The sequence below is a fragment of the Daucus carota genome, chromosome 3 (assembly GCF_001625215.2).
Source record: "Daucus carota subsp. sativus chromosome 3, DH1 v3.0, whole genome shotgun sequence".
In the NCBI taxonomy this organism is placed as follows: Eukaryota; Viridiplantae; Streptophyta; class Magnoliopsida; order Apiales; family Apiaceae; genus Daucus; species Daucus carota.
The window spans coordinates 1930841-1950953 of NC_030383.2; the positions used below are offsets into that span (position 1 = coordinate 1930841).

At 33.6% G+C, this 20113-nt stretch overlaps 3 protein-coding genes and 1 long non-coding RNA gene across 4 annotated transcripts; all 4 read right to left on the reverse strand.

Moving 5' to 3' along the window:
- Positions 1 to 734: 734 nt before the first annotated feature.
- On the reverse strand, positions 735 to 10375 carry LOC108211394 (F-box protein CPR1-like). The gene is made up of 8 exons (XM_017383755.2): positions 10372 to 10375; positions 10213 to 10280; positions 7701 to 9188; positions 4920 to 6423; positions 3132 to 3910; positions 2836 to 3052; positions 2643 to 2725; positions 735 to 1739 (listed from the first exon to the last, which is right to left on the reverse strand). Exons 1-3 carry the CDS (start codon positions 10373 to 10375, stop codon positions 8199 to 8201), a joined length of 1062 nt encoding a protein of 353 aa, XP_017239244.1. The 3' UTR covers positions 735 to 1739; positions 2643 to 2725; positions 2836 to 3052; positions 3132 to 3910; positions 4920 to 6423; positions 7701 to 8198.
- LOC108212024 (F-box/kelch-repeat protein At3g06240-like) lies at positions 5246 to 6070 on the reverse strand. Its single transcript, XM_017383754.1, has one exon. It carries the CDS (start codon positions 6068 to 6070, stop codon positions 5246 to 5248), a length of 825 nt encoding a protein of 274 aa, XP_017239243.1.
- On the reverse strand, positions 10315 to 14633 carry LOC108212026 (G-type lectin S-receptor-like serine/threonine-protein kinase At4g27290). The gene is made up of 7 exons (XM_017383757.2): positions 12410 to 14633; positions 12162 to 12290; positions 11868 to 12004; positions 11467 to 11680; positions 11136 to 11373; positions 10897 to 11047; positions 10315 to 10809 (listed from the first exon to the last, which is right to left on the reverse strand). The coding sequence occupies exons 1-7, from the start codon at positions 13674 to 13676 to the stop codon at positions 10507 to 10509; spliced, it is 2439 nt and encodes an 812-aa protein (XP_017239246.2). The 5' UTR covers positions 13677 to 14633; the 3' UTR covers positions 10315 to 10506.
- Positions 14634 to 18441: 3808 nt separating this feature from the next.
- On the reverse strand, positions 18442 to 19817 carry LOC135151702 (uncharacterized). The gene is made up of 3 exons (XR_010290581.1): positions 19675 to 19817; positions 18957 to 19023; positions 18442 to 18832 (listed from the first exon to the last, which is right to left on the reverse strand). It is a non-coding gene; the product is annotated as an uncharacterized LOC135151702 (long non-coding RNA).
- Positions 19818 to 20113: the final 296 nt, after the last annotated feature.

A 20113-nucleotide genomic window follows, 5' to 3' on the forward strand; every position in this document is an offset into this window, starting at 1 on the left:
CAACTTATAGTGTTTTTAGAAACTTACCACCCAACTAATTTTTTTATTCTTTTAGTCACTAATGTTAGGTTTGGTTTTCTTATTAGCCACCAACTTAGGTTTGGATTTGATTAGCAGCATTATGATAATTTTTTTATAACTAAACTTATTGTGTTTTTAGAAACTAACCACTGAACTATAATTTTTTTATTTTACTCACTAGTGTTAGATTTAGCTCTTTTTTTTGTCACTGAAGTTAGGTTCAGATTTGATTATTAGCATTACATTTTATGTGTATCATTATTAAAATATATTGGTAGTCGGTAATATTTTGATGATTTGATATATGTTTGTATTTTTATAGTACTTTTTATGTCTTCAAGGTCGCTTACCTTGGATGATAAGAATTTTACACGCATTATATGGCCTTTAAAAGATGTAGTTTCATATATAACTTTATTTTTTTTTCTTCCGAATGAAAATTCAGCGTTTGAATTTTTACACACAAAAATAAGTTATGAAACTATGTTTTATAAGAATCTTAAATACATGCTAAGCACTAGAGAAAATTTGTAAACTAATGAGAGGGACGGAGGGAGTAATAATAATATAAAATGATGCATTATATATAGAGGACAATCATCGAAAATTAAGTTTTCCTCTCTATTTATTTATCTCGAAAATTGTAATAAGATAAAAAGTTATTAAAATTTTTGAAGATAAATTTAAGAAAGATCTTAGATTGAGCTAGTCCATTGAAAGTTTAATAGCGAAAGATGATGCGTCATATCACTATTACTATATATAAGGATATAAACATACGACACATCATCAAAATATTAGATACTATCACTATGTATAAATGATGATACAAAAAATTATCATAATGCTAGTAATCAAATCCAAACCTAAGCTGGTGGCTAAAAATAAAACCAAACCTAACATTAGTGACTAAAAGAATAAAAAAATTAGTTGGGTGGTAAGTTTCTAAAAACACTATAAGTTGAGTGGCAAAAAAATCTATTTTCCCTAAAAAATAATATTTTATATGTCTTAAAATATTCACAACTAATTAATTATATAAACTACAACATTAATAAATTTATCTTCCTTGAGATTTTAGTACTAGTTTAACTTATTAATTACAAGCAATCACTCTCTAGTCTCTAGATTCATTACTATTACGTGATAGGTCTTTAATTGTATGGTAAGGTGGACTTGTCTTGTCTATTCAAACATTTGCTCTTGTCGTCCAAAACTTTGTCGTCATATTCCACTCAACATATAGGATTTAATGTTTTCTCATTGGATTTCAATTTTTAATAATTAAAAATGTAATTTGTTTTGATTTTTTATTTTAGTCCGTAGAAATTAAATTACAGAAAACAAGTGTTGACCGCCTGTATGATTGCATGGTTCAACTTCAATGGAGATTACAGGCAAGTCTGACTTAGGCAGGAGTTTTTCCGAGTACCCATAGCACTATCATCCGATGACTATCAGACAACACTTGCAGACAATTCTAAATCAAATTGTAAAATAAAAAGGACTTATATTGGGTGAAGGTGAGGAATACAAAAGGCAGCACAAAATATATTAAGCACCTTCACAACTCTTAAATATCTCAAAACAAAAATGCAGTAGACACTAGACACAGATGTGATCTTACCATTACAATAAGGATATCGTCGTATTAATTGATCCAATGTACAGCACGGACTGCAAATGCATATCCCAATCTCGTGTGTTCAAACTTTGAACTAACCAAACATCCAGGAAAATTATCAGAGATTGTCTCATGCTCCATGAAACGAAACAGAGGTAATATAATCTAGGATAGATAAATAAACTAATTAAGCCTCTACAATGAATCACAAAACATTAAAAGCTAGGCAAAAAATGGATATATCCAAGTAAGGAACAAGTAAACCCAAAAACAATTGCGAGGAACAGAAGTCTTCCCAGTACTGAACCCCCAAACAATGCAAACTTTAAATATATACTACAATTCATATCTAAACATGATTGTGTTTGTTTATACTGTTTATAAAAATAGGCCGCACCAGATATCCTGGCCAAAATAGAACATATTATATGAAAGAATAATGCACTAAAATCTATCATAATTATAAATGAGAGAGAAATATAGGACCATAGACCACGCACAAATAACAAATAATTATAATGACAGTCTACTTAGTTCTGTGCCTCCGAGTGGAGGCGAACCTATGACCTTGGGGTGGTAAGCCCCTAAAGTCACGGTCTTAACCAGCTGGGACACCTGTGGCAGGTGTAAGCAAACCATCTTGTCAGGTAACAAGATCACATTTATCCTTAGAAATGTTTTAACTCGTACAATTTCATTTGGTTTCAATACAAAGTAATCAAGTTGGATAGCTTCTTTGCATAGAATAGAAAAACTACATGAACTTATCCATGTTTAATTCGCTAGTGGGAAAGTTTTACTGATCTGCAGCCCACAGAAATGAACTACTCTGTGTTTAATTCGCTAGTGGGGAATTTATACTGATCTGCAACGCACAGAAATGAATATCGAGCAGAGAAAGGTTGCAGCACATAAACAAAAGACTTTCAACATTACAAATAACCATGATTGCTATAAAGAATCCTCTGGCAAGAGCATTAGATTGAAGAAAATCTACCTTTTCATACTACTTCGTGTCATTCTTCAAGTATCTTATAGCCCCAAACTAGATCTTCTGGATAGAATCATAGAAATATATCCCTAGAAAAGATAGAACTATAATTAGCAACTATATTAGTAAACGTGATAATGAATGGGACAAGACACAACCACACTACTATAGACCACACAAATAACAGAACATTTTATACCTTTTCTTACATTCTTCTTTTACTTGTCTTTGATGGCTTCTGCTGCAGCAGGTCATTCTTAGTGAGCTGTAAGAGACTTTCGGTATATAGGAAAAAACATAATTGGAGAGGAATCCCACAAATCCCAACATTTTTAAGTGTCTTCCAGTTAAGTTTATACCACCAAAGTTGGGCGTTGTAATCGCTGTGCACCTGTAAGAGGAGATCCTCGCCACTTCTGGAAAAAACAAGTAGAGTGAAGTTAAAACCTACAAGTTCCGAATACTTTCTGTTGCTTCATAGAAAGTAATTTATACCAAGTACTTCCAAGCCCAGGATATTTCATCAACCACAGATCGCTGTCGAGAACACGAAGATATGCTCCTACGTCAACCACAATTCTGCTATTGAAATGGGCATGAGCCCTCAATAGGAGGAAAAGGGACCTCCTTGATCTGTTTAAGTTTGAGATTGAAGCCAACAATCACATCCTTGCAATTGGTTTGACAATTGACACTCAATTGCCATCCAATGCAGAGATCCACATGCAGATGAGCCCCTAATGCCAGTGAAACGAATTCCTTTTGGAACATTCTGAACCCTCGTCCTAGTTGTAGGATTCAATAGAATAACATCCTTCCTTCCATTTTCAAACACGCACATTAAACCATTGAAGCACCCATGATTTTGGCATCAGAGAGAAACACTCGAGTACATCTATTTCCACAAAAACAGCAGACTCGTCATCTAAAGCAAAACCCGCCCAATAAACCGTTTTGTCACCGCCAAGTTTCATTATCATATAACGAACACCAGCATTGCAATCAAGGGTAGTCTTACGATGTTTCTTGACAAAAGCAGTTCCATATTATCTCCTAAGGAAGTGCCATTTTTATGTAATAGCATCAAGATTTGGTAACTAAAAGCTAAATTAGAATTCAAATAGAAATGCCCTTAATAAATTATTACAAAACTGATAGGATCTTACTACAGTGATGAGTATGATGATTATTCAGACATTGAAGAGTGAAGAGGTGACCTGTGTCCGGTGCATGAGTCCCAATCGAGTTGAGTTGGTACCCTAGTTTTCCTTCACCTATATTATTGGGTGGGAATACAATAGTTTTATTTTGGACCATGAGAAGAGAAGCACATGCAACTACTATGGAATATTATGCAACTAAGTGAAGAAGTGGTGTGAATTCAAACAAGCATTAAAATTTTAAATATGTTACAAACTGAAAGTCCTGAAACATGAATATTAAGTCCTGGAATTTAAATGATCCTGTTTTCTAATAAAACAAAAGGGTTTGATCAAACACAGGGGTTCTGAAATAAATCTTGAAAAAAGACCCGGTAACAAAAAGCCAACTGAACAGAAGTCAGGTTTCGGAAATTTAAAAAGAATGTGCCCACTTGGAGAAAGGAAACAGATGCCAGAGCATGAAATTATCAATGACAACACCCAGGAGTTTATCTCTTTCCAGTCTGACGCAGCACAATAATGAAATAATGATTCACAGTATCAAATTCAGTGATTAAAACCTTGGGAGATTGAACAGCAGACAATTTCTACCCTAAGCTATCTCTAAACTGATGGCACATCAATATTCTAAGAAAAGTTTATACATATTAAAAGTCGTCTGATTTCAATAGTCTGCAGTTACAAGATATATATAGAAATAAAAAATAAAAGCTGGGCTATAATAAAGTGTACTAGCCAACACTCAGGTACCAACTAATACAGTGATGTCGAATGATGTATCGTAAATAAATAAACGCAGAAAATTATACAGTATCCAAGAATAATAATCAATATTATCACCAGAAAATATAACGGGGCAGATCCAATTATACAGCTACAATATTAACCTCCGTCTATGTAGTACATAAGTCAAAAAGACAAAAATCTCACAACTGCATCATGCACAAGTCAAAATAACCCAAACATGATACACACTGATCCCTATCAATATGTTAGCGCACAAGATAAAGATCCCAGGAAACAAAAAAATAAACATATAAAATATACCAAAAGCTAAAATAGTGATAGATAGCCGATGGGAGAGGAAGACAGAACTTACAAATAACTGAACATATTATACCTTCTCTTGTTTTGTTTATTCTTCTTTAGCTTGTCTTTAGATGGCTTCTGCAGCAGTGGCTCATCCTCAGTTAGCTGTAAAAGGCTCTCCGTGTATAGAAATGAATTGAAATGAACAGGATTTCCATGAATCCTAACATCCTTGATTGTCTTCTGGTCAAGGTTATACCACACAAGTTTTGTGTTGTGGTGACTGCAATTCTAAGAGTAGATCCTCACCACTTCTGAAAAAAGCAACAAGTTTAGTGGACGAATAAATATCGACTATTTCTTGTTGCTCCATAGAAAATACTTTGCACCAAGTTTTTTCAGCCCCAGGATAGTTCATCAACCACACATTCCATCTAGAATTAAAGGGTTCAAGAATACACAGATATTACCGGCATTAACCAAATAATTGAAATCGGCACAAGTCTCAGTAGGTGAAAAAGGAACCTCCTTAAACAGTTGACGTTGAAGATCAAAGGCAACAATAATATGCTTGCGTATCTTTCCGATTGTAGTTGCCCTCCATTGCAAAGAACCACTTGCAAACAAACCCATAGTTCCAAGCAACTGAATGTTACTAGGAACATCCTGAACCCGTGTCCAAGCATTGGTCTTGCAGCTGTAGACCACAGCTATCAAGCCATGAAACTGCCGATAACACTTTGCAATCAAGACTACTTTGAAATCATCACTAACCTCATCATATCCAAATCCAAAAAAATGACTATCACCCATCCTAAAGGAACGCGGAAACTCAGGTGGCGCGCAGGCTATTTTCCTAGTCTTTCTAGTCGTCGGATTCAACAAAAACACATCCTTCGTTACATATTTGATCACACACATCAAACCATTTGAAGAACCCACAACATGAGCAACAGAGAGAAAAGCCTTGAGTGGACCATCAATTTCCACAACAGAAACAGATTCATCATCCAACGAATCGAAACCTGCTAAATAAACCCTTTTTTCACCCCCAAAATCAAGTTTCGATATCATAACACCAACACCAGCATTACAATCAAGGGCATTCTTAATCTGTTTCTTGGCAAAAGCATTGCTATCAATAAGAGAGCACCATTCTTTCGACACACATCGAAATCGAAGAAGAGGCTTAACGGGTAATCGACAAAGTATCTCCGCAATCATCTCACAAGGGAGAGCCATTTTCAAGAAATGTAGCAGCAAAATTAATAGTGTGAGTATGATTGTATGAATAGTGTGAATCTTATTACAGACAAACTAATAAAATTTCACTACGGGGATACATAAGATGAAGTTGTATATATATTCAAACAGAAGTAAAGAGTAAGGATGTTAAAACTATTACCCATCTAAATAACATCATCTGTTGCATCAAACAAACTGCAGTACTTGCTTCCTCTAAAAACACTTGGACAACTAAATAAACAAATAAAACGCATGGAGCAATGAAGATATATCTAGTGCTCTGATGAACTCCCTTCCATTCTAGCCACTGTCTTGAAATCTACTTGTCTCTCCTCTCTCTCTTCGAATTCCTGCAAAACAAAGTTATAAGCAAACCATATTGTCAGGTAACAAGATCACAATTACAATGCAAATCATTTCTTATTATTATAAATATTTATAACTCATACAAGTTCATTTAGTTTCAATAAGAAGAAATGAAGTTGGACAGACTATATGTGTGGAAGTAAAGAATTATGTGAACTACTCAGATGTTCAATTTGCTAGTGGCAAAGTTCTACTGATCTGCAACCTACAGAAGTGAATATCGAGCAGAAAAAAGTTGCAGCACACATATAAAGACTCAAACTTTCAACATTAAACATGTCATACTGCATTGTGATATAGCCTCGAACTAGATCCTCTGGACTGAGATTATATTAGCCCTTAAATGAATTATCTACTCTCCGCCATCAAGAAAAATATGTCTCAACTTGGCAAGCAATATCACAATAAGAAAAAAGAATGGCATTTGTTTGACGAATTATAGACTACGATTACCCTCTTCATAGTTCATAACAACATGTATACACCAATTTAAAAATAATAATGGTTTTTTTTTGTCAAAAAAATAATAAAATAATGGTTCAAAAAGAGACAAAAATGACGCTCTGTCATGCTAAATAGATCTTCTCTATATCACTCGATATCTATTCTGCCACGCTAAACACATATGATAGTGACCCTCAGAAACAGCAACCATTGATCGTTTGCCTGAAGGACAGAGTAAGTAGACAATTATTGCATTCTAAAATTTACACAGGAGCTCCCCAAAGTATCCAAAACATTATCATGTGATAATTGCCAGGAAAGAAAATGTTAATCTGATAAAGGTGAGCAACAGATTAGACATTATTCATGTAATTTATATATATCTCAATTGAAAAAACAGTAGAGAAACATGTGAGCTTACCATTAAGATGACGGAACTGTCATATGAATTGATATGAAGTACACCACAGTGTGCAAATGAATATCCCAATTACATGTGTACAACTTTGAAGTCAAGGAACAGCTAGGGAAAATATAAGATATTGTTTCATGCTCTGTGAGACTGTGACTCGAAACTGAGGTAATAGAACCTAGAAAAAATACCTACTGCGATACAGAAACACAACAATTATTGTGTTTGTTTCTACCGTGTTTCTAATTAGTCTTCACAATACATACTGCGATACATAAGCACATAAGATTGATGTCTCAGCCAAATTAATTTACAAATTAATGAAATGTACCAAAAGCTAAAGTTTTGATGAATGGGAGAGAAAAACAGAACTATAAAGCACACGAATAACAAAAAATACTGTACCTTCTCCATTTTTATGCATTCCTCTTTTTCTTGTCTTTTGATGGTCTGCTGCAGCGCCTCATCCTCAGTGAGCTGTAAGAGACTCTCGGTGTATGGAAATGAACAATATTGAAGAGGAATCCCCTGAATCCCAATATTCTTGACTGTCTTACGGTCAATGTTATACCAGGCAAGCTGTGTGTGAAAGCCACGCACCTGTAATGTTGTGTTTGGTTGGGGTGAATGGAATGGAATGGAATAGAATAGAATGAGTAAAAATAAAAGAAAATAATAGAGTGTATGAGAGAGGACTTTGAAAAAAAAAATGAGTGAGTGCAAATTTTGTATGATAAGATTTGGGTAGAAAATAGATATGATAAGGAATGAAGTATTCCTTCACAAAATGAAAGGTTTGAGCTCTAGTTAAGTATATTAGGAATGGAATGGTGGAAGGAATGAAATTATTATACATTCAATAAAATTATAGTTCAAATCTCATTCCATTCTCTCCATGTTCATTCATCCCAACCAAACACAACATAAGAGTATATTCTCTCGTTTTCTGGAAAATGCCACAAGTTTAGAGAATGAAGTGTGTGTTGGCATTTCCTGTTTCTTCACAGAAAATGCTTTGTGCCAAGTACTTTTTGCCCCAGGATAGTTCATCAACCACAAATCCATATGAGAATCAAGGATGTCGAGAAAACAAAGACATCCTCCTATATCAACCAAATTGCTGTTACTGAAACCTGGATGAGCCCCCTCAAGAGGAGGTAAAGGGACCTCCCTGAAATGTCGAAGTTTGAGATCAAAGCCAACAATAATAAACTTGTAATTGAGTTGGTCATCCAATCCCTTAAGTGCCATCCAATACAGAGATCCATTTGAAAATAAGGCCCTAGTTTCAGTCAAAGTGAAACGAATGTCATCAGGAACATCCTGAACCTCTGCCCAAGTATTGGTTTTAAGGCTGTAGACAGTTATTAAGCCACGAAAAAAATGAGGCTCTGCAAACATGACAACCTTAAAATCATCATCAACCTCATCATACCCAAATCCACATAAGGGTTTCCACATAATAGCTCGACAAAACTCAGGGGGCACACGGGCTATCTTTCTATACTTCCTAGTTGTCGGATTCAACACAAAAACATCCATCACATTTTTGAACACACACATTAAACCATTCGAAGAGCCCACAATATGAGCATTATATAGCACACTCTTGAGCGGATCATCTATTTCCACAACAGCAGCAGATTCATCATCATCTAAAGAATCTGAACCCGCCAAATAAAACCTTCGATCACCTTTACGTTTGACCACTATCATAAGACCAAGACCAGCATTGCAATCAAGGGTATTCCTAAGCTGTTTCTTGGCAAAAGCATTGCTATCTATAAGGCCACACCATTCTTTCGACACACATCGAAAACGAAGAAGAGGCGTAACGGGTAATCGACAGAGTATCTCATCATTTTTGAGAAATGTAGCACTAGGGTTTGGTAACTAAAGAATTCAAATGCAAAATGCCCTGAATAACATTATTAAAATTAAAAGTACATATATATTACAGACAACTAATTAATTTTACTACAGAACGAGACTGATACGATGATAAATACATATATTCAGATTTTAGACAGCAGATTGATACTATGATAATTACATGAATTCTGACTTCAGACAACAGTAAAGAGTAAGGATGTTACAATCGCACCGAATTATTTACCGGTCTTGTCGTCTTGAGCTTTGCAATGAGCTTTGCAAGTTGTCGTGAATGACCGGGGCTAAAAATGACGTGTATTTAACAACATCCTTTATAAAAAGATTTGAAAATCGGTGCTGGTTGGATGATGAGGTCTAGCGATTATTTTCCGATTTTCATATATAATATAAATATTATATTTATATTTATATTATATTAAACAATATTCATAAATATATCATTGTATATATTTTATTTTAAATATGTCTCATTAATTTATTATTTAAATATTTTTCAGTTTATAATACAAATTAATTAAAATAATTTATATTTATTTTCTAATTTTATTAAAAATAAGATTTAATATATTACTCATAATGTTATATCAAAATTGAAATCTTATAATCAACGACTTACTAATATTAATATAATTACTTAAATTTATATTATTAAATATATTATAATAATTTTAAAAAATAAATGAATTGCTCGAATCTCTATTGGAATTTCGTCTTCCCTGCTCAGGACGGTGATCAGCCAAAACTTGTACCCACTCTGCAACTTTTCAGGAAGATGCTTAAGTGTAAGAATGGTGCCTATGAATGATTTTGCTGCTGGCACGGTAGACTCAAAACATTTTTTTAATAACAAAAAATAATTAAATAAAACCCTGAAAAATGGGGGCAGGCGGCTTCACACATAGTCACATAGTAGTTACTAGATTTTTTTTTTTATTTTTTTGACAATGCAGGTTTATGCTTTGCAATCTGTTTTAATACTTTGGAATGAGTTAGAGTCGAACCGGATAACAAAAGATAAACTCACCATGGTTATCCAATCCTGCTCATTACTCAAGGAGTACTCACAGAGGAGTGAGGATACTCTGCAACGATCTAGAAATTGGTAATTATGAAAGCAAACATATAATAGATGAAATATTATATCAGTTCCACAATAATAGAAGATAGGATCAAAACAAATCACGCATATTACTTAAAGAATTTCTTTCACTCTTCTAAACGAGCTATGGCTTCTCCAATTTTCTTTTACTCAAGAAACCAGGTTGTTTAGGTTGATCAATCACATTATAGAAGTGTTTGCACGACAGAATCACAGTACCTATCGAGGAGCGAAAAATGTATTAGTTTGGCTACATATGGAGAAACCATCCTGGCTATGAGAAGGATTTGCTTCATTTAATCTTCTCTCGGTGAAAAAAACAGGTTGATTTGGACGAGGCAGCGGGACTTTGCTACTCAGCATCTTGAGTACGGATGACATGTCTGGTCTATCTTCAGGATATTGTTGAACACATAGTAATCCTATATGAATAACTCGATACACTTCATGTTCTTCACCTGACTCTTGGATTGGTACATCAATTAGTTCCATAAGATTATCTTCGTTATAACCCGTCCATGCCTAGAAAAGTAGATGTTGCCATATAGTAAGCTTTCAAACTAGTAATTTACAGAAAGGTGAGGTTATAAGTGTCAGATGTGTACTTACATGGCCGATAAGATTAAGGTTGTGTCCTGGATGATTAAAAAATCTGTTTTTCTTTCCACTTACGATCTCTATTATCATTACACCAAAGCTATAAACATCGGATTTAACTGAAAATTCTCCTTCAATAGCGTACTCAGGAGACATGTAGCCACTGCAAATTGAACAAAAAATTATTTGACTTTGGATAAATCAGAAAAGAAAACGGAAATGGAAATATGCATTTCTGTGGAAACTCTTACTATGTTCCGACCACCCTTGCAGTGTTAGCCTCAGTTTGACTGTCTGCAAAACGTCTAGCTGTGCCAAAATCTGAGATTCTTGGATTCAAATGATAATCAAGGAGGATGTTGCTAGTTTTAAGATCTCGATGAATGACCCTTAATCTGGAGTCTTCGTGAAGGTAGAGTAACCCCTTAGCAATGCCATTTATTATGTTGTAACGCTTAGGCCAATTTAGTGATGCTCTCTGGTCTGTATCTGCAAAATTTGAAAATTCCATTCATGTTGTGTATGTTTCATTGTTTTGGCTTTCCTAGAAAAATATAAGAAGTGTAAATTTGATAATTGTACCCCCAAATATGAAGTAATCCAAGCTTTTGTTGGGCATGTATTCATAGATTAATATTCTTTCTCCTTCCTCAGTGGACCAACCAAGAAGCCTGACCAGATTCCGATGTTGAAGCTTTGCAATGCAGGATACTTCATTTCTAAACTCTTCTGTTCCCTGTGCCGAACATGTTGAACGCCTCTTTACAGCTATTTCTTTTCCATTTTCCAGAACACCCTAAAATTGATCACTGTCAGGCTAAGCTATCTATTGTGCAGTACATAATTTTACATTTTGCTTTTGCTTCTCTAGAATTCGAAGATTCAGATTGTGTTCAATATAACTTTATTAAATAAAAGAATTTCAATCCTAATTAGTAATTAATAAGCAAACCGACTACTTAAAGTTGGAGCAGTATAATTACCTTGTAGACAGGTCCAAAGCCACCTTCGCCAAGTTTAAAGTTGCTGGAGAAGTTGTTGGTGGCATTAGCAATAGTTCTGAAGTCAAATAATGGGAGATCTTCCCTCCCATCATCTATCTCATTTTCCATCATTTCTCCTGTAAAAAGTGAGAATGCGTATGCATTTTGGTGGAAAGTTTGCCAGTTAGCACATTTGAACCTTTGAAGACACCTAAGATGGTTCACCGAAGTGCTTATATAGTACAGTCTACTGCTGAGAGGGTTAACATAATCTGAAAATTCAATTACAGCTACCTTCTCTATTTTGCTTTCTGTACCGGCGGACATGCCACAGGTAGAAGATAAGTGCCACTGCTAAAATTGATACTATGGTTACAATTACAATTAATGCAATTCGCCTTGCTCTGGAACTACTACTTGCACCTGAAAAGACAAAACTACATTAGCTTGGTGACTTCAATCTAACTGTTGTAAATTTTATGTTTTTCCAATCGATGACATACAGGTATAAAGACTCTAGTTACTGGTCAATATAATCTTACCGGAGGCAACTCGTACATAAAAAACGTCTGGACTTTGCCCTTGTTCTTTAATATCAATGAGGCCACCGAACCAAATCAAGCAACCACTTCCTTCTTTAGTGATGTTGGTATTTGCATATGCTGTACAAGAGCAGTTTTTCAGACACTTCATCTCACATTCTTTAAGGTTCATGCTCAGATTATAAGTTGACCTCCGTGTATCTGGCAATTTCTTGTTTAACTGCTGTACAAACCCATCCTTGTCACTACAATGTAATTGCTTCTCTGGAACACACCCTTCAGAAAAATTTAAACGACTCCAGGCCTTGACGTTTTTGGGCTGAAATCTGTCTAAACAGCTACAAAGAGAGTTAGAATTACAGCTAGCATATTCCCCACAGCGTGCATAAGCATCACAATAATCTGGCTGAAGCAATATAGATGGTTTCCATGTGTTATATCCATCAGTCCATGTATAGCGTATGATTTGTCCATCAGGCTCTGTGCTTATCCTAATAAGCCCCGAACTGTATATAAAATCATACTTGTAATACATTTCTTTCTCATTCAAGACAAACTCAGAATTAAAGATATCACTTGGACCCCAATTAGGAACACCACTGAAACTAACACCATTCCAGGGACCCAACCGGAGATATCTAGCTGATCCATCCCATAGGAACATTTGTGGGTAACCACTGATATCAAGCTTTAACTGGAAAATCCCTGGAGAAAGATCATTATTGCGTTTCCATGATTTCAACGACCAATCTAGGCCCGTCACCAAGTTCTTCCCTAACCTCATGCCTGGCAGGAGAGAGTTATAAGGAAAATCAAAACTTTCCCAAATAAGTCCTGTATCAGAGTTATTATATGTTCTGATAACAAGATTTCCTGAGTCTAATAATTGTGCCACGGGATTCCCTAAAGATTTTGAAGAGCTTGATGACCAGATTGTCATGTTTGTGCCATTTTGAATAATAAGTTTGCCCTCGCTACTTAAAGTTAGTGTTCCTGATGAAGTAGTAAGGGGTGCATCTCGATTGGCAACCCATGCGACTGTCCCAAATGCCCTCTTGTATTGTATGCCTAGGTACCAACTGTTTGAATTACCAAGACTAAAGAAACCAAGTTCAAACTCACCATTAGCTGATACCATGTTATCCCCAATAATCTGATTCGGAAAAAGTGTGTCTATTGCACTGGAGGTTACAATGAAAAAGGAAGAGAAGAATAAAGTAAAGCAATTTGCCATTGGCATGTGAATGCTCCTGAGTTTATTCATCATGTAATTTGTTCTGAAGCTTTATAAGATTGCAAGTACTATCATCGTCAAAAAAAAAAAAAAAAAAGCAATTTGCCATTTTACTAATGTCCATGAGCCCTGTGAATTCTGATGCAAGGCCTAAACATTCTCTGAAAGTCAAAGAATCTTTTCCCAAATGCGATTATATAAAATTATTTTCCACAAAGTGATGCAAGATTGTGATCTGTGAGAGCCATCCATGGTTATTAAATTTCCCAAGTCTTGAATTTTAATGTTCTCTCAGTAGACCAGCTCCTTCAATTACAGAAACTAAATAAAAATATAGGGGGTGAACCTAGTCTGGACTTTCTTGATGCTTCACTGACAGGAGCTCAATTCTTATATATAAGCTAAGTAAGTTGACTACACTGTCGCAAGACAGCGAGATGGTAAACCACGACGAGATACTTTAATCATGTTATCTACTGGGAAGAAACCTAATCAAGAATTAACAGACATCATTGCATACTATACCTATTCTGAAACTTACAATATTGCAAAACAAATTAAGTCACGCATAACCTAGAAGGTTTTGTAATTTTGTTTAATCACCTTCTTAATAATTTATGTTATCAAGCAAGATGTCTTGACCTGTGAGGATTATAATAAAGATCACATGATAGTGCACACATTCAAATTCATCTACGTAACTATTGATCCTTTTAAAAGTCACAGGAAGTGCAGAACAAATTGATATGTTGAGAACTGAGAACGCCTATTACAGGATACCCTAACATGTTTAGAATTTTGTCCAGAGAAACCTGCCGACTAGCTCCATAGCTAACACAAATATGTAAATTGGACTAACCGAGCGATAAGACCCCGTGAATAAGAATTCTCTGTGATGTGATATGTACGGTTTGGAACCCAATCCTCTTTGATGAGCCCCTTGCCAACAATGTACACTAGTAGCAGAGACCTTTTGAACAAGGAATAGTGTACAATTGTTGCAGCAACATTTCAAACGAGGACACATACTCTCAACGATTCCGTGATACATGGGTAGCATGGTCCGAATTAAAATTCTATCCAAAATTCCAAACCACATAATTTCGATATTATACCTCTCGCATTCCACATAGTATTTGTATCTCAATAAAAACATATAAATAATTATACTGAATTGGTAGTATTTTGGGTCGTTGAAACTGGTATTCATCTAATTACTTGTAATGTTAAATGATACAAGAATCTCATAAATATAAAGTTGATCCCGGAATTTCACAAGTTCGACTAGGAATGAGCAAAATCGAACTAGAAACCGAAACCGTACAAAACCGCATAAAACCGAACCAAATAAAACCGCACCAATTAAAAACCGAACCGAATAAAAACCGCACCAATAATGTGGTTGTGGTTTGGTTTTCAAAATTTTAAAACCGAATAGAAACCGAACCGAACCATAATAATAATTATAATAAATATTATTTTCTATAAATTAATATAATTATATAAATAATATTATATATATATACATCTTATTATAGAAATAGTTTGAACATAAATTATGAAGGGTCTTTCTAGTGTGTGCCCAAGGGCACACATTAAGCACTAAATTTGATGAGTTTAGTGGATTTTGATTGGTGGAGTTGGTGTAAATGCAAGGGGGGCCATCCATATTTATGATTACATGACCAATAAAAATGCACCAAACTCATAAAAATTAGTGCTTAGTGTGTGCCCTTGGGCACACCATAGAAAAACCGAATTATGAAGGCAGTGTCTACAACTATAATAACAGGAGGCTGAGAATTGGCTGAGACCTTATGTGTGGTTTGAATTTTGTTGAAAAATGAAGTTGGGATACTACTGCTCTTCTTGATTTTAGCTGCAGATCACATACCTAGAAACTATATGTTGTCTGGTGCATTCAAGTTATTGGTGACAAATTAACTGATTGAGACACAATGAAGATGAGTACATTTTAAAACTTGGAAACATTCTTTACTAAAATTATGTAAATAAATATATTTAAAATATTTTTTATATATTTGGTTTTGAAACCGAAACCGCACCATTTGAAACCGAAACCGAATTTCAAAAACCGAACCGCACCATTTACTTATGGTTTGGTTTTGATTTCTGATTTTAAAAACCGAATTAATGTGATTATGGTGCGGTTTTGACTCAAAACCGCACCAAACCGAACCATGCTCATGCCTAAGTTCGACCGTCGACCGGTTATGAATGCAAAAATTCGGTATCAGGATTTTACAAATTTGACGGTGAGTTTGTGAGTTTGAATGTCACAATAATTGTTTTAGTCGTATTATAATCATGCACACGCAAAAAACATTATTTTTTTTATGGAAATTGGAACGCAAAATACATTTTATATTACATTCAATTTTGTTACCGAAGTAGCAAATAAGCAAAAATTAATAGCCAAAAATGACAAAAATTTCTCGTACTGTAGGATCTGACGTAGCTGCTAACATTACTGAAAATACTCTGCCGCTGTAAGATTCATCTAAAACTTCTAGTCAATCATATTTAGACTAGTATTTTTGCCCGCTTCGCTAAGGCATTTTTAATGTTTAAATTATTTTTCTTTTTAAAATAATAATTAATATAAAATATTTTATTTGCTTGTTCGAGTTGCTTTCCCAATATTTTGTTCTCCATTTTTAATTTACTCTTGTGAAACTTAAACTTGATATTTCTAATATGGATTAGTATTGGGTTGTATATAAGTAGATTGAGCTTTTTATTTGTGAATGGGTAATATAAATATTCTATACGGGGTTTGTCGTTTGTTTTCAGTTTCGAAACAGCCCTTCATCTTGCAAGCATGGGGTTTTTCTTCTCCGCTTGGTAATGCCTCTCTTCTGTTAATGTTTCATATTTTTTGTTAAAGTTTTATTTTCTCCAATGCTTCGTAATATTCTGATTCGTGGTTTGCTAATCTAATTTCTAACTGTAGGTATTTTCAAATTTAATTTAGAGGACAACAGTACATTTCATTTGTGTCCGTTATGCACGGGATTTTTTTTGGTATTTTTACATTTATAATTCATTTTTAATTATTAAATGAATTAAACTTTTTCATGCATCATATAATTTGATATAAAAATCTCGTTGTTTGTTAAAAAAATTATTAATTTTAATATTAAACTAAACATGAATTCTAAAAAATTGTTTTGGGAAAATGGATTTCTGTTTTATTACAATATAAGAAACATCCACTCCGATGTTTTTCACTTTTGACATCTTTTTTAAGATGCCCTCTAATTCTTTATTTTTTTAATTTTTTTTAAAATAGTATGATTTTATAATATAAAAATAAATCTCACATTATTTTCGTCAACTTTTACTCCCTCCGTACCGCTCAATTGTTTACATCGGTGGACGGGCACTCAACACAAATTCTAATACTCTCATTAATTATAGTTGGAAAAATTATTTTAAACTTTTTTTTAAATAAAAATCTACTATCTAAATTTTTATAAAAAAGAAAATTTTGATATACACTTTTATTGTTAAAACATACTATTCATTCTGTTACACTTTATTTACATCTCAGTCACATCTACTTTAGAAAAATGACCTTTCTTTTTATGAGAAGCATAAGAAATGTACATTTTGTTGTTTTGATAAAGAAATCCCTCTTGTGTTGTTCAGCATTTTTGACACTCTTTGCGAGAAAAAAAAAGAAAAATATTATTCTCTATCTCCTACCATAGTACTTAACATAATCTTCTATAATTGGTGAATATATTTGGTACCTATAGAGGTAGAGGTAATAAGTAAGCAGTGTTAGATTGATATTTGTTTCAAGTTTCTAATATTTGTTGTTCAATATCTCAACACAAAGGTTTCAAGTTTTGAACTTTTGATGATGTAATTATAAGTTAAATGATACTCCTCCCCCCTCATTTGTTTACATCGAGTTACCTACAATAACATAATCTTATAAATTTTTTTGTAACAATTTTGAGATCTCTAAAATTTCTCAAAGTTAATAAATAAGATAATTATTTGTTTGGTGAAAATTTATCATAAAACAGAAAGACTGACATTGTATGCTCTAATATATTATCGAGAATATACTTTTATATGTTATATAATTAAAATTTTTGTTTTAATTTTTTATTGATATAAAAATTGTACATTGTCACTATATCTATCATATATAGTTACACATTTTTTTTAAAATTATTATATTTATTTCTCGGCATCGCCTAGCGGCGATACCTCGATTTTTTAATATCAATATAATTAAAATTAAAATTTTATATAACAAAATCTATATATCTTTTATGATAATATACTTAAAAATAGTCTATGGAAATCAAAATTTTGTTTTTGATTCACATTTGACTTATTTTATTTATTTAATATATCATCTTCAAAATTTTTAAATAAGAATATATATATGTGCACTGAAAATTATTATGTGTGTGTTATATTTAAAATAGTATATATTTTATAGATTTTTTAATGAACATTATCATGTAAAAGCATTAAAATAGTATATATTTTATATTTTTTTTTAAAAACAATATCATGTAAAAACATGTATGTCCCCGGATGCTCAAAGCAATCAGATTTACTTAATCATAATATTAAATAAATTAAACATTTTTTTAAGCGGAACATAGGCCAGTCACATATTAAAACCCTGTTTGAAGTGTTCAGACATACCCCTAATTCTATGAAACATCCAACAATGTTGCAGAGCTGATAGCCCCAGCTGAAGTAAAACATGCTGAAATAAATTTGAGGACTTTGTTTTACTCATACTACATGCAAACAAAGAATATGGTATATATGAATTTTATCAATGAGAGATTTCTTCACCAAGTGGATATGATAATAAAGGGAAAAGAAAGGATGCTCTGCCACATTCCAGTGACAGTATGTGGCTGCAAAATAGTATAAATTTTTATGGTCACTTAGGTCATATTATCACCTAGATAAAAAGAATCAAAATTTAATTTTCTGATCATGTTTCACCATCAGCTCCAGAGGTAGCCCGACTAAACCGACAGCTCTTGCTCTCGGTGCTAAAACTTACATGCAATCTTCGAATATCTACCATTACTTACATCTCCTTTAAGTAACACCTCTGCCGCTCAAGAGTTAAAGTCAGCTTCAAATTTTGCCGTCACTCTTCCTCTTTAATTTGGATGTTCTTTCTGCAACAAAAAAGAAACAATATTACCAGTGTCAATATCATGCTGCAAAATGATAGGAAAAAAAAAACAGAATTGTAGATATTGTACTACAGCAACATCAATGAGGAAATCATAGATAGTGTACCTGGAAAATGACATTATATGCGGTGTACACACTCTATGCTGCAGACTTTGATTCTGGTGCAATCCCTCTAGATGCAACACGTATTAGCTATGATTTTCCGGCAACATAGTAACAGTAGAGATAGAGCTCTTTAAATGTGTGTGGAACTGGGAGTTTGAGATTTTTTCAAGTTTCATTTTCATTCCATTAATCATATTTTGAAAGCTTGATTAGATGGTAGTAATAGAATTAGAAACAAACATCACACTGTAAATTATTTGCAAGATATTTAGCAAAACAAAATTATTTGCAAGCAAAAGAGAAAGATATTAATCCCAAAGTGCGCACATTTTTCATCTGTATAATGCCAGCTTCGATTACTATTAGTCTAAAACATTTCAGAAGTGTCAAACCTCTAAACCATAGGGCAACAGTTTCAACATAAGATAGCAACAATATACTTGACTGTCTTGGTAGCACAATAGTCCAGTTTGTCAAATATTAAGCATTCTGGATTTGTGGTCTATGTTACATCTTGACCGAGTTGGAGCAAGAAATAAATTTGAAGCTCTATTTGATCTATATCGCGTACTTATCTTGTTATTTGCATATCCGGAGACAAATTTTGATTTGTAAAGCTGTAAATATTTACTTTTAATGCGTTTGAGGGTGTATTCTTGATTCCCCATGCGCCACAATTCAACATATAAGTGTTTTTGCAAATTCATATAGATCATACCTCGTATATAAGAGAACCAGCCCCATTCAAGTAAGGCAGCTGTCCAAGAAAGTAGTAATATCCCCTTTAAATGCAAGATGTTGCTAAATTCTGACTGCACCACAATGGTTTCTGCAAGAATATAATCATGCCGACTTGATGAATATAGAATGGTAGTGAATAAATGAAGCATGTGAATAATCATAGCAAATATAGCACCATCAAAAGAGAAAAAATTAATAGCACAAAAGAACTTGACCAAACTCCAAGAAGTTGAGCAATAACAGAGGAAAATAATTTAAGGTCCAGATGAGATCAAAACCGGATGAACATAAAGTACAATTTCACCGCATCTGCAAAATTCGATTCATCATAAAGAATCTCCTCTGGTAATCCCATGCCATCATCTGCCTGAAAAAGTGGGTATATGTACCATATTATTGGAATTTACATAGTAGTC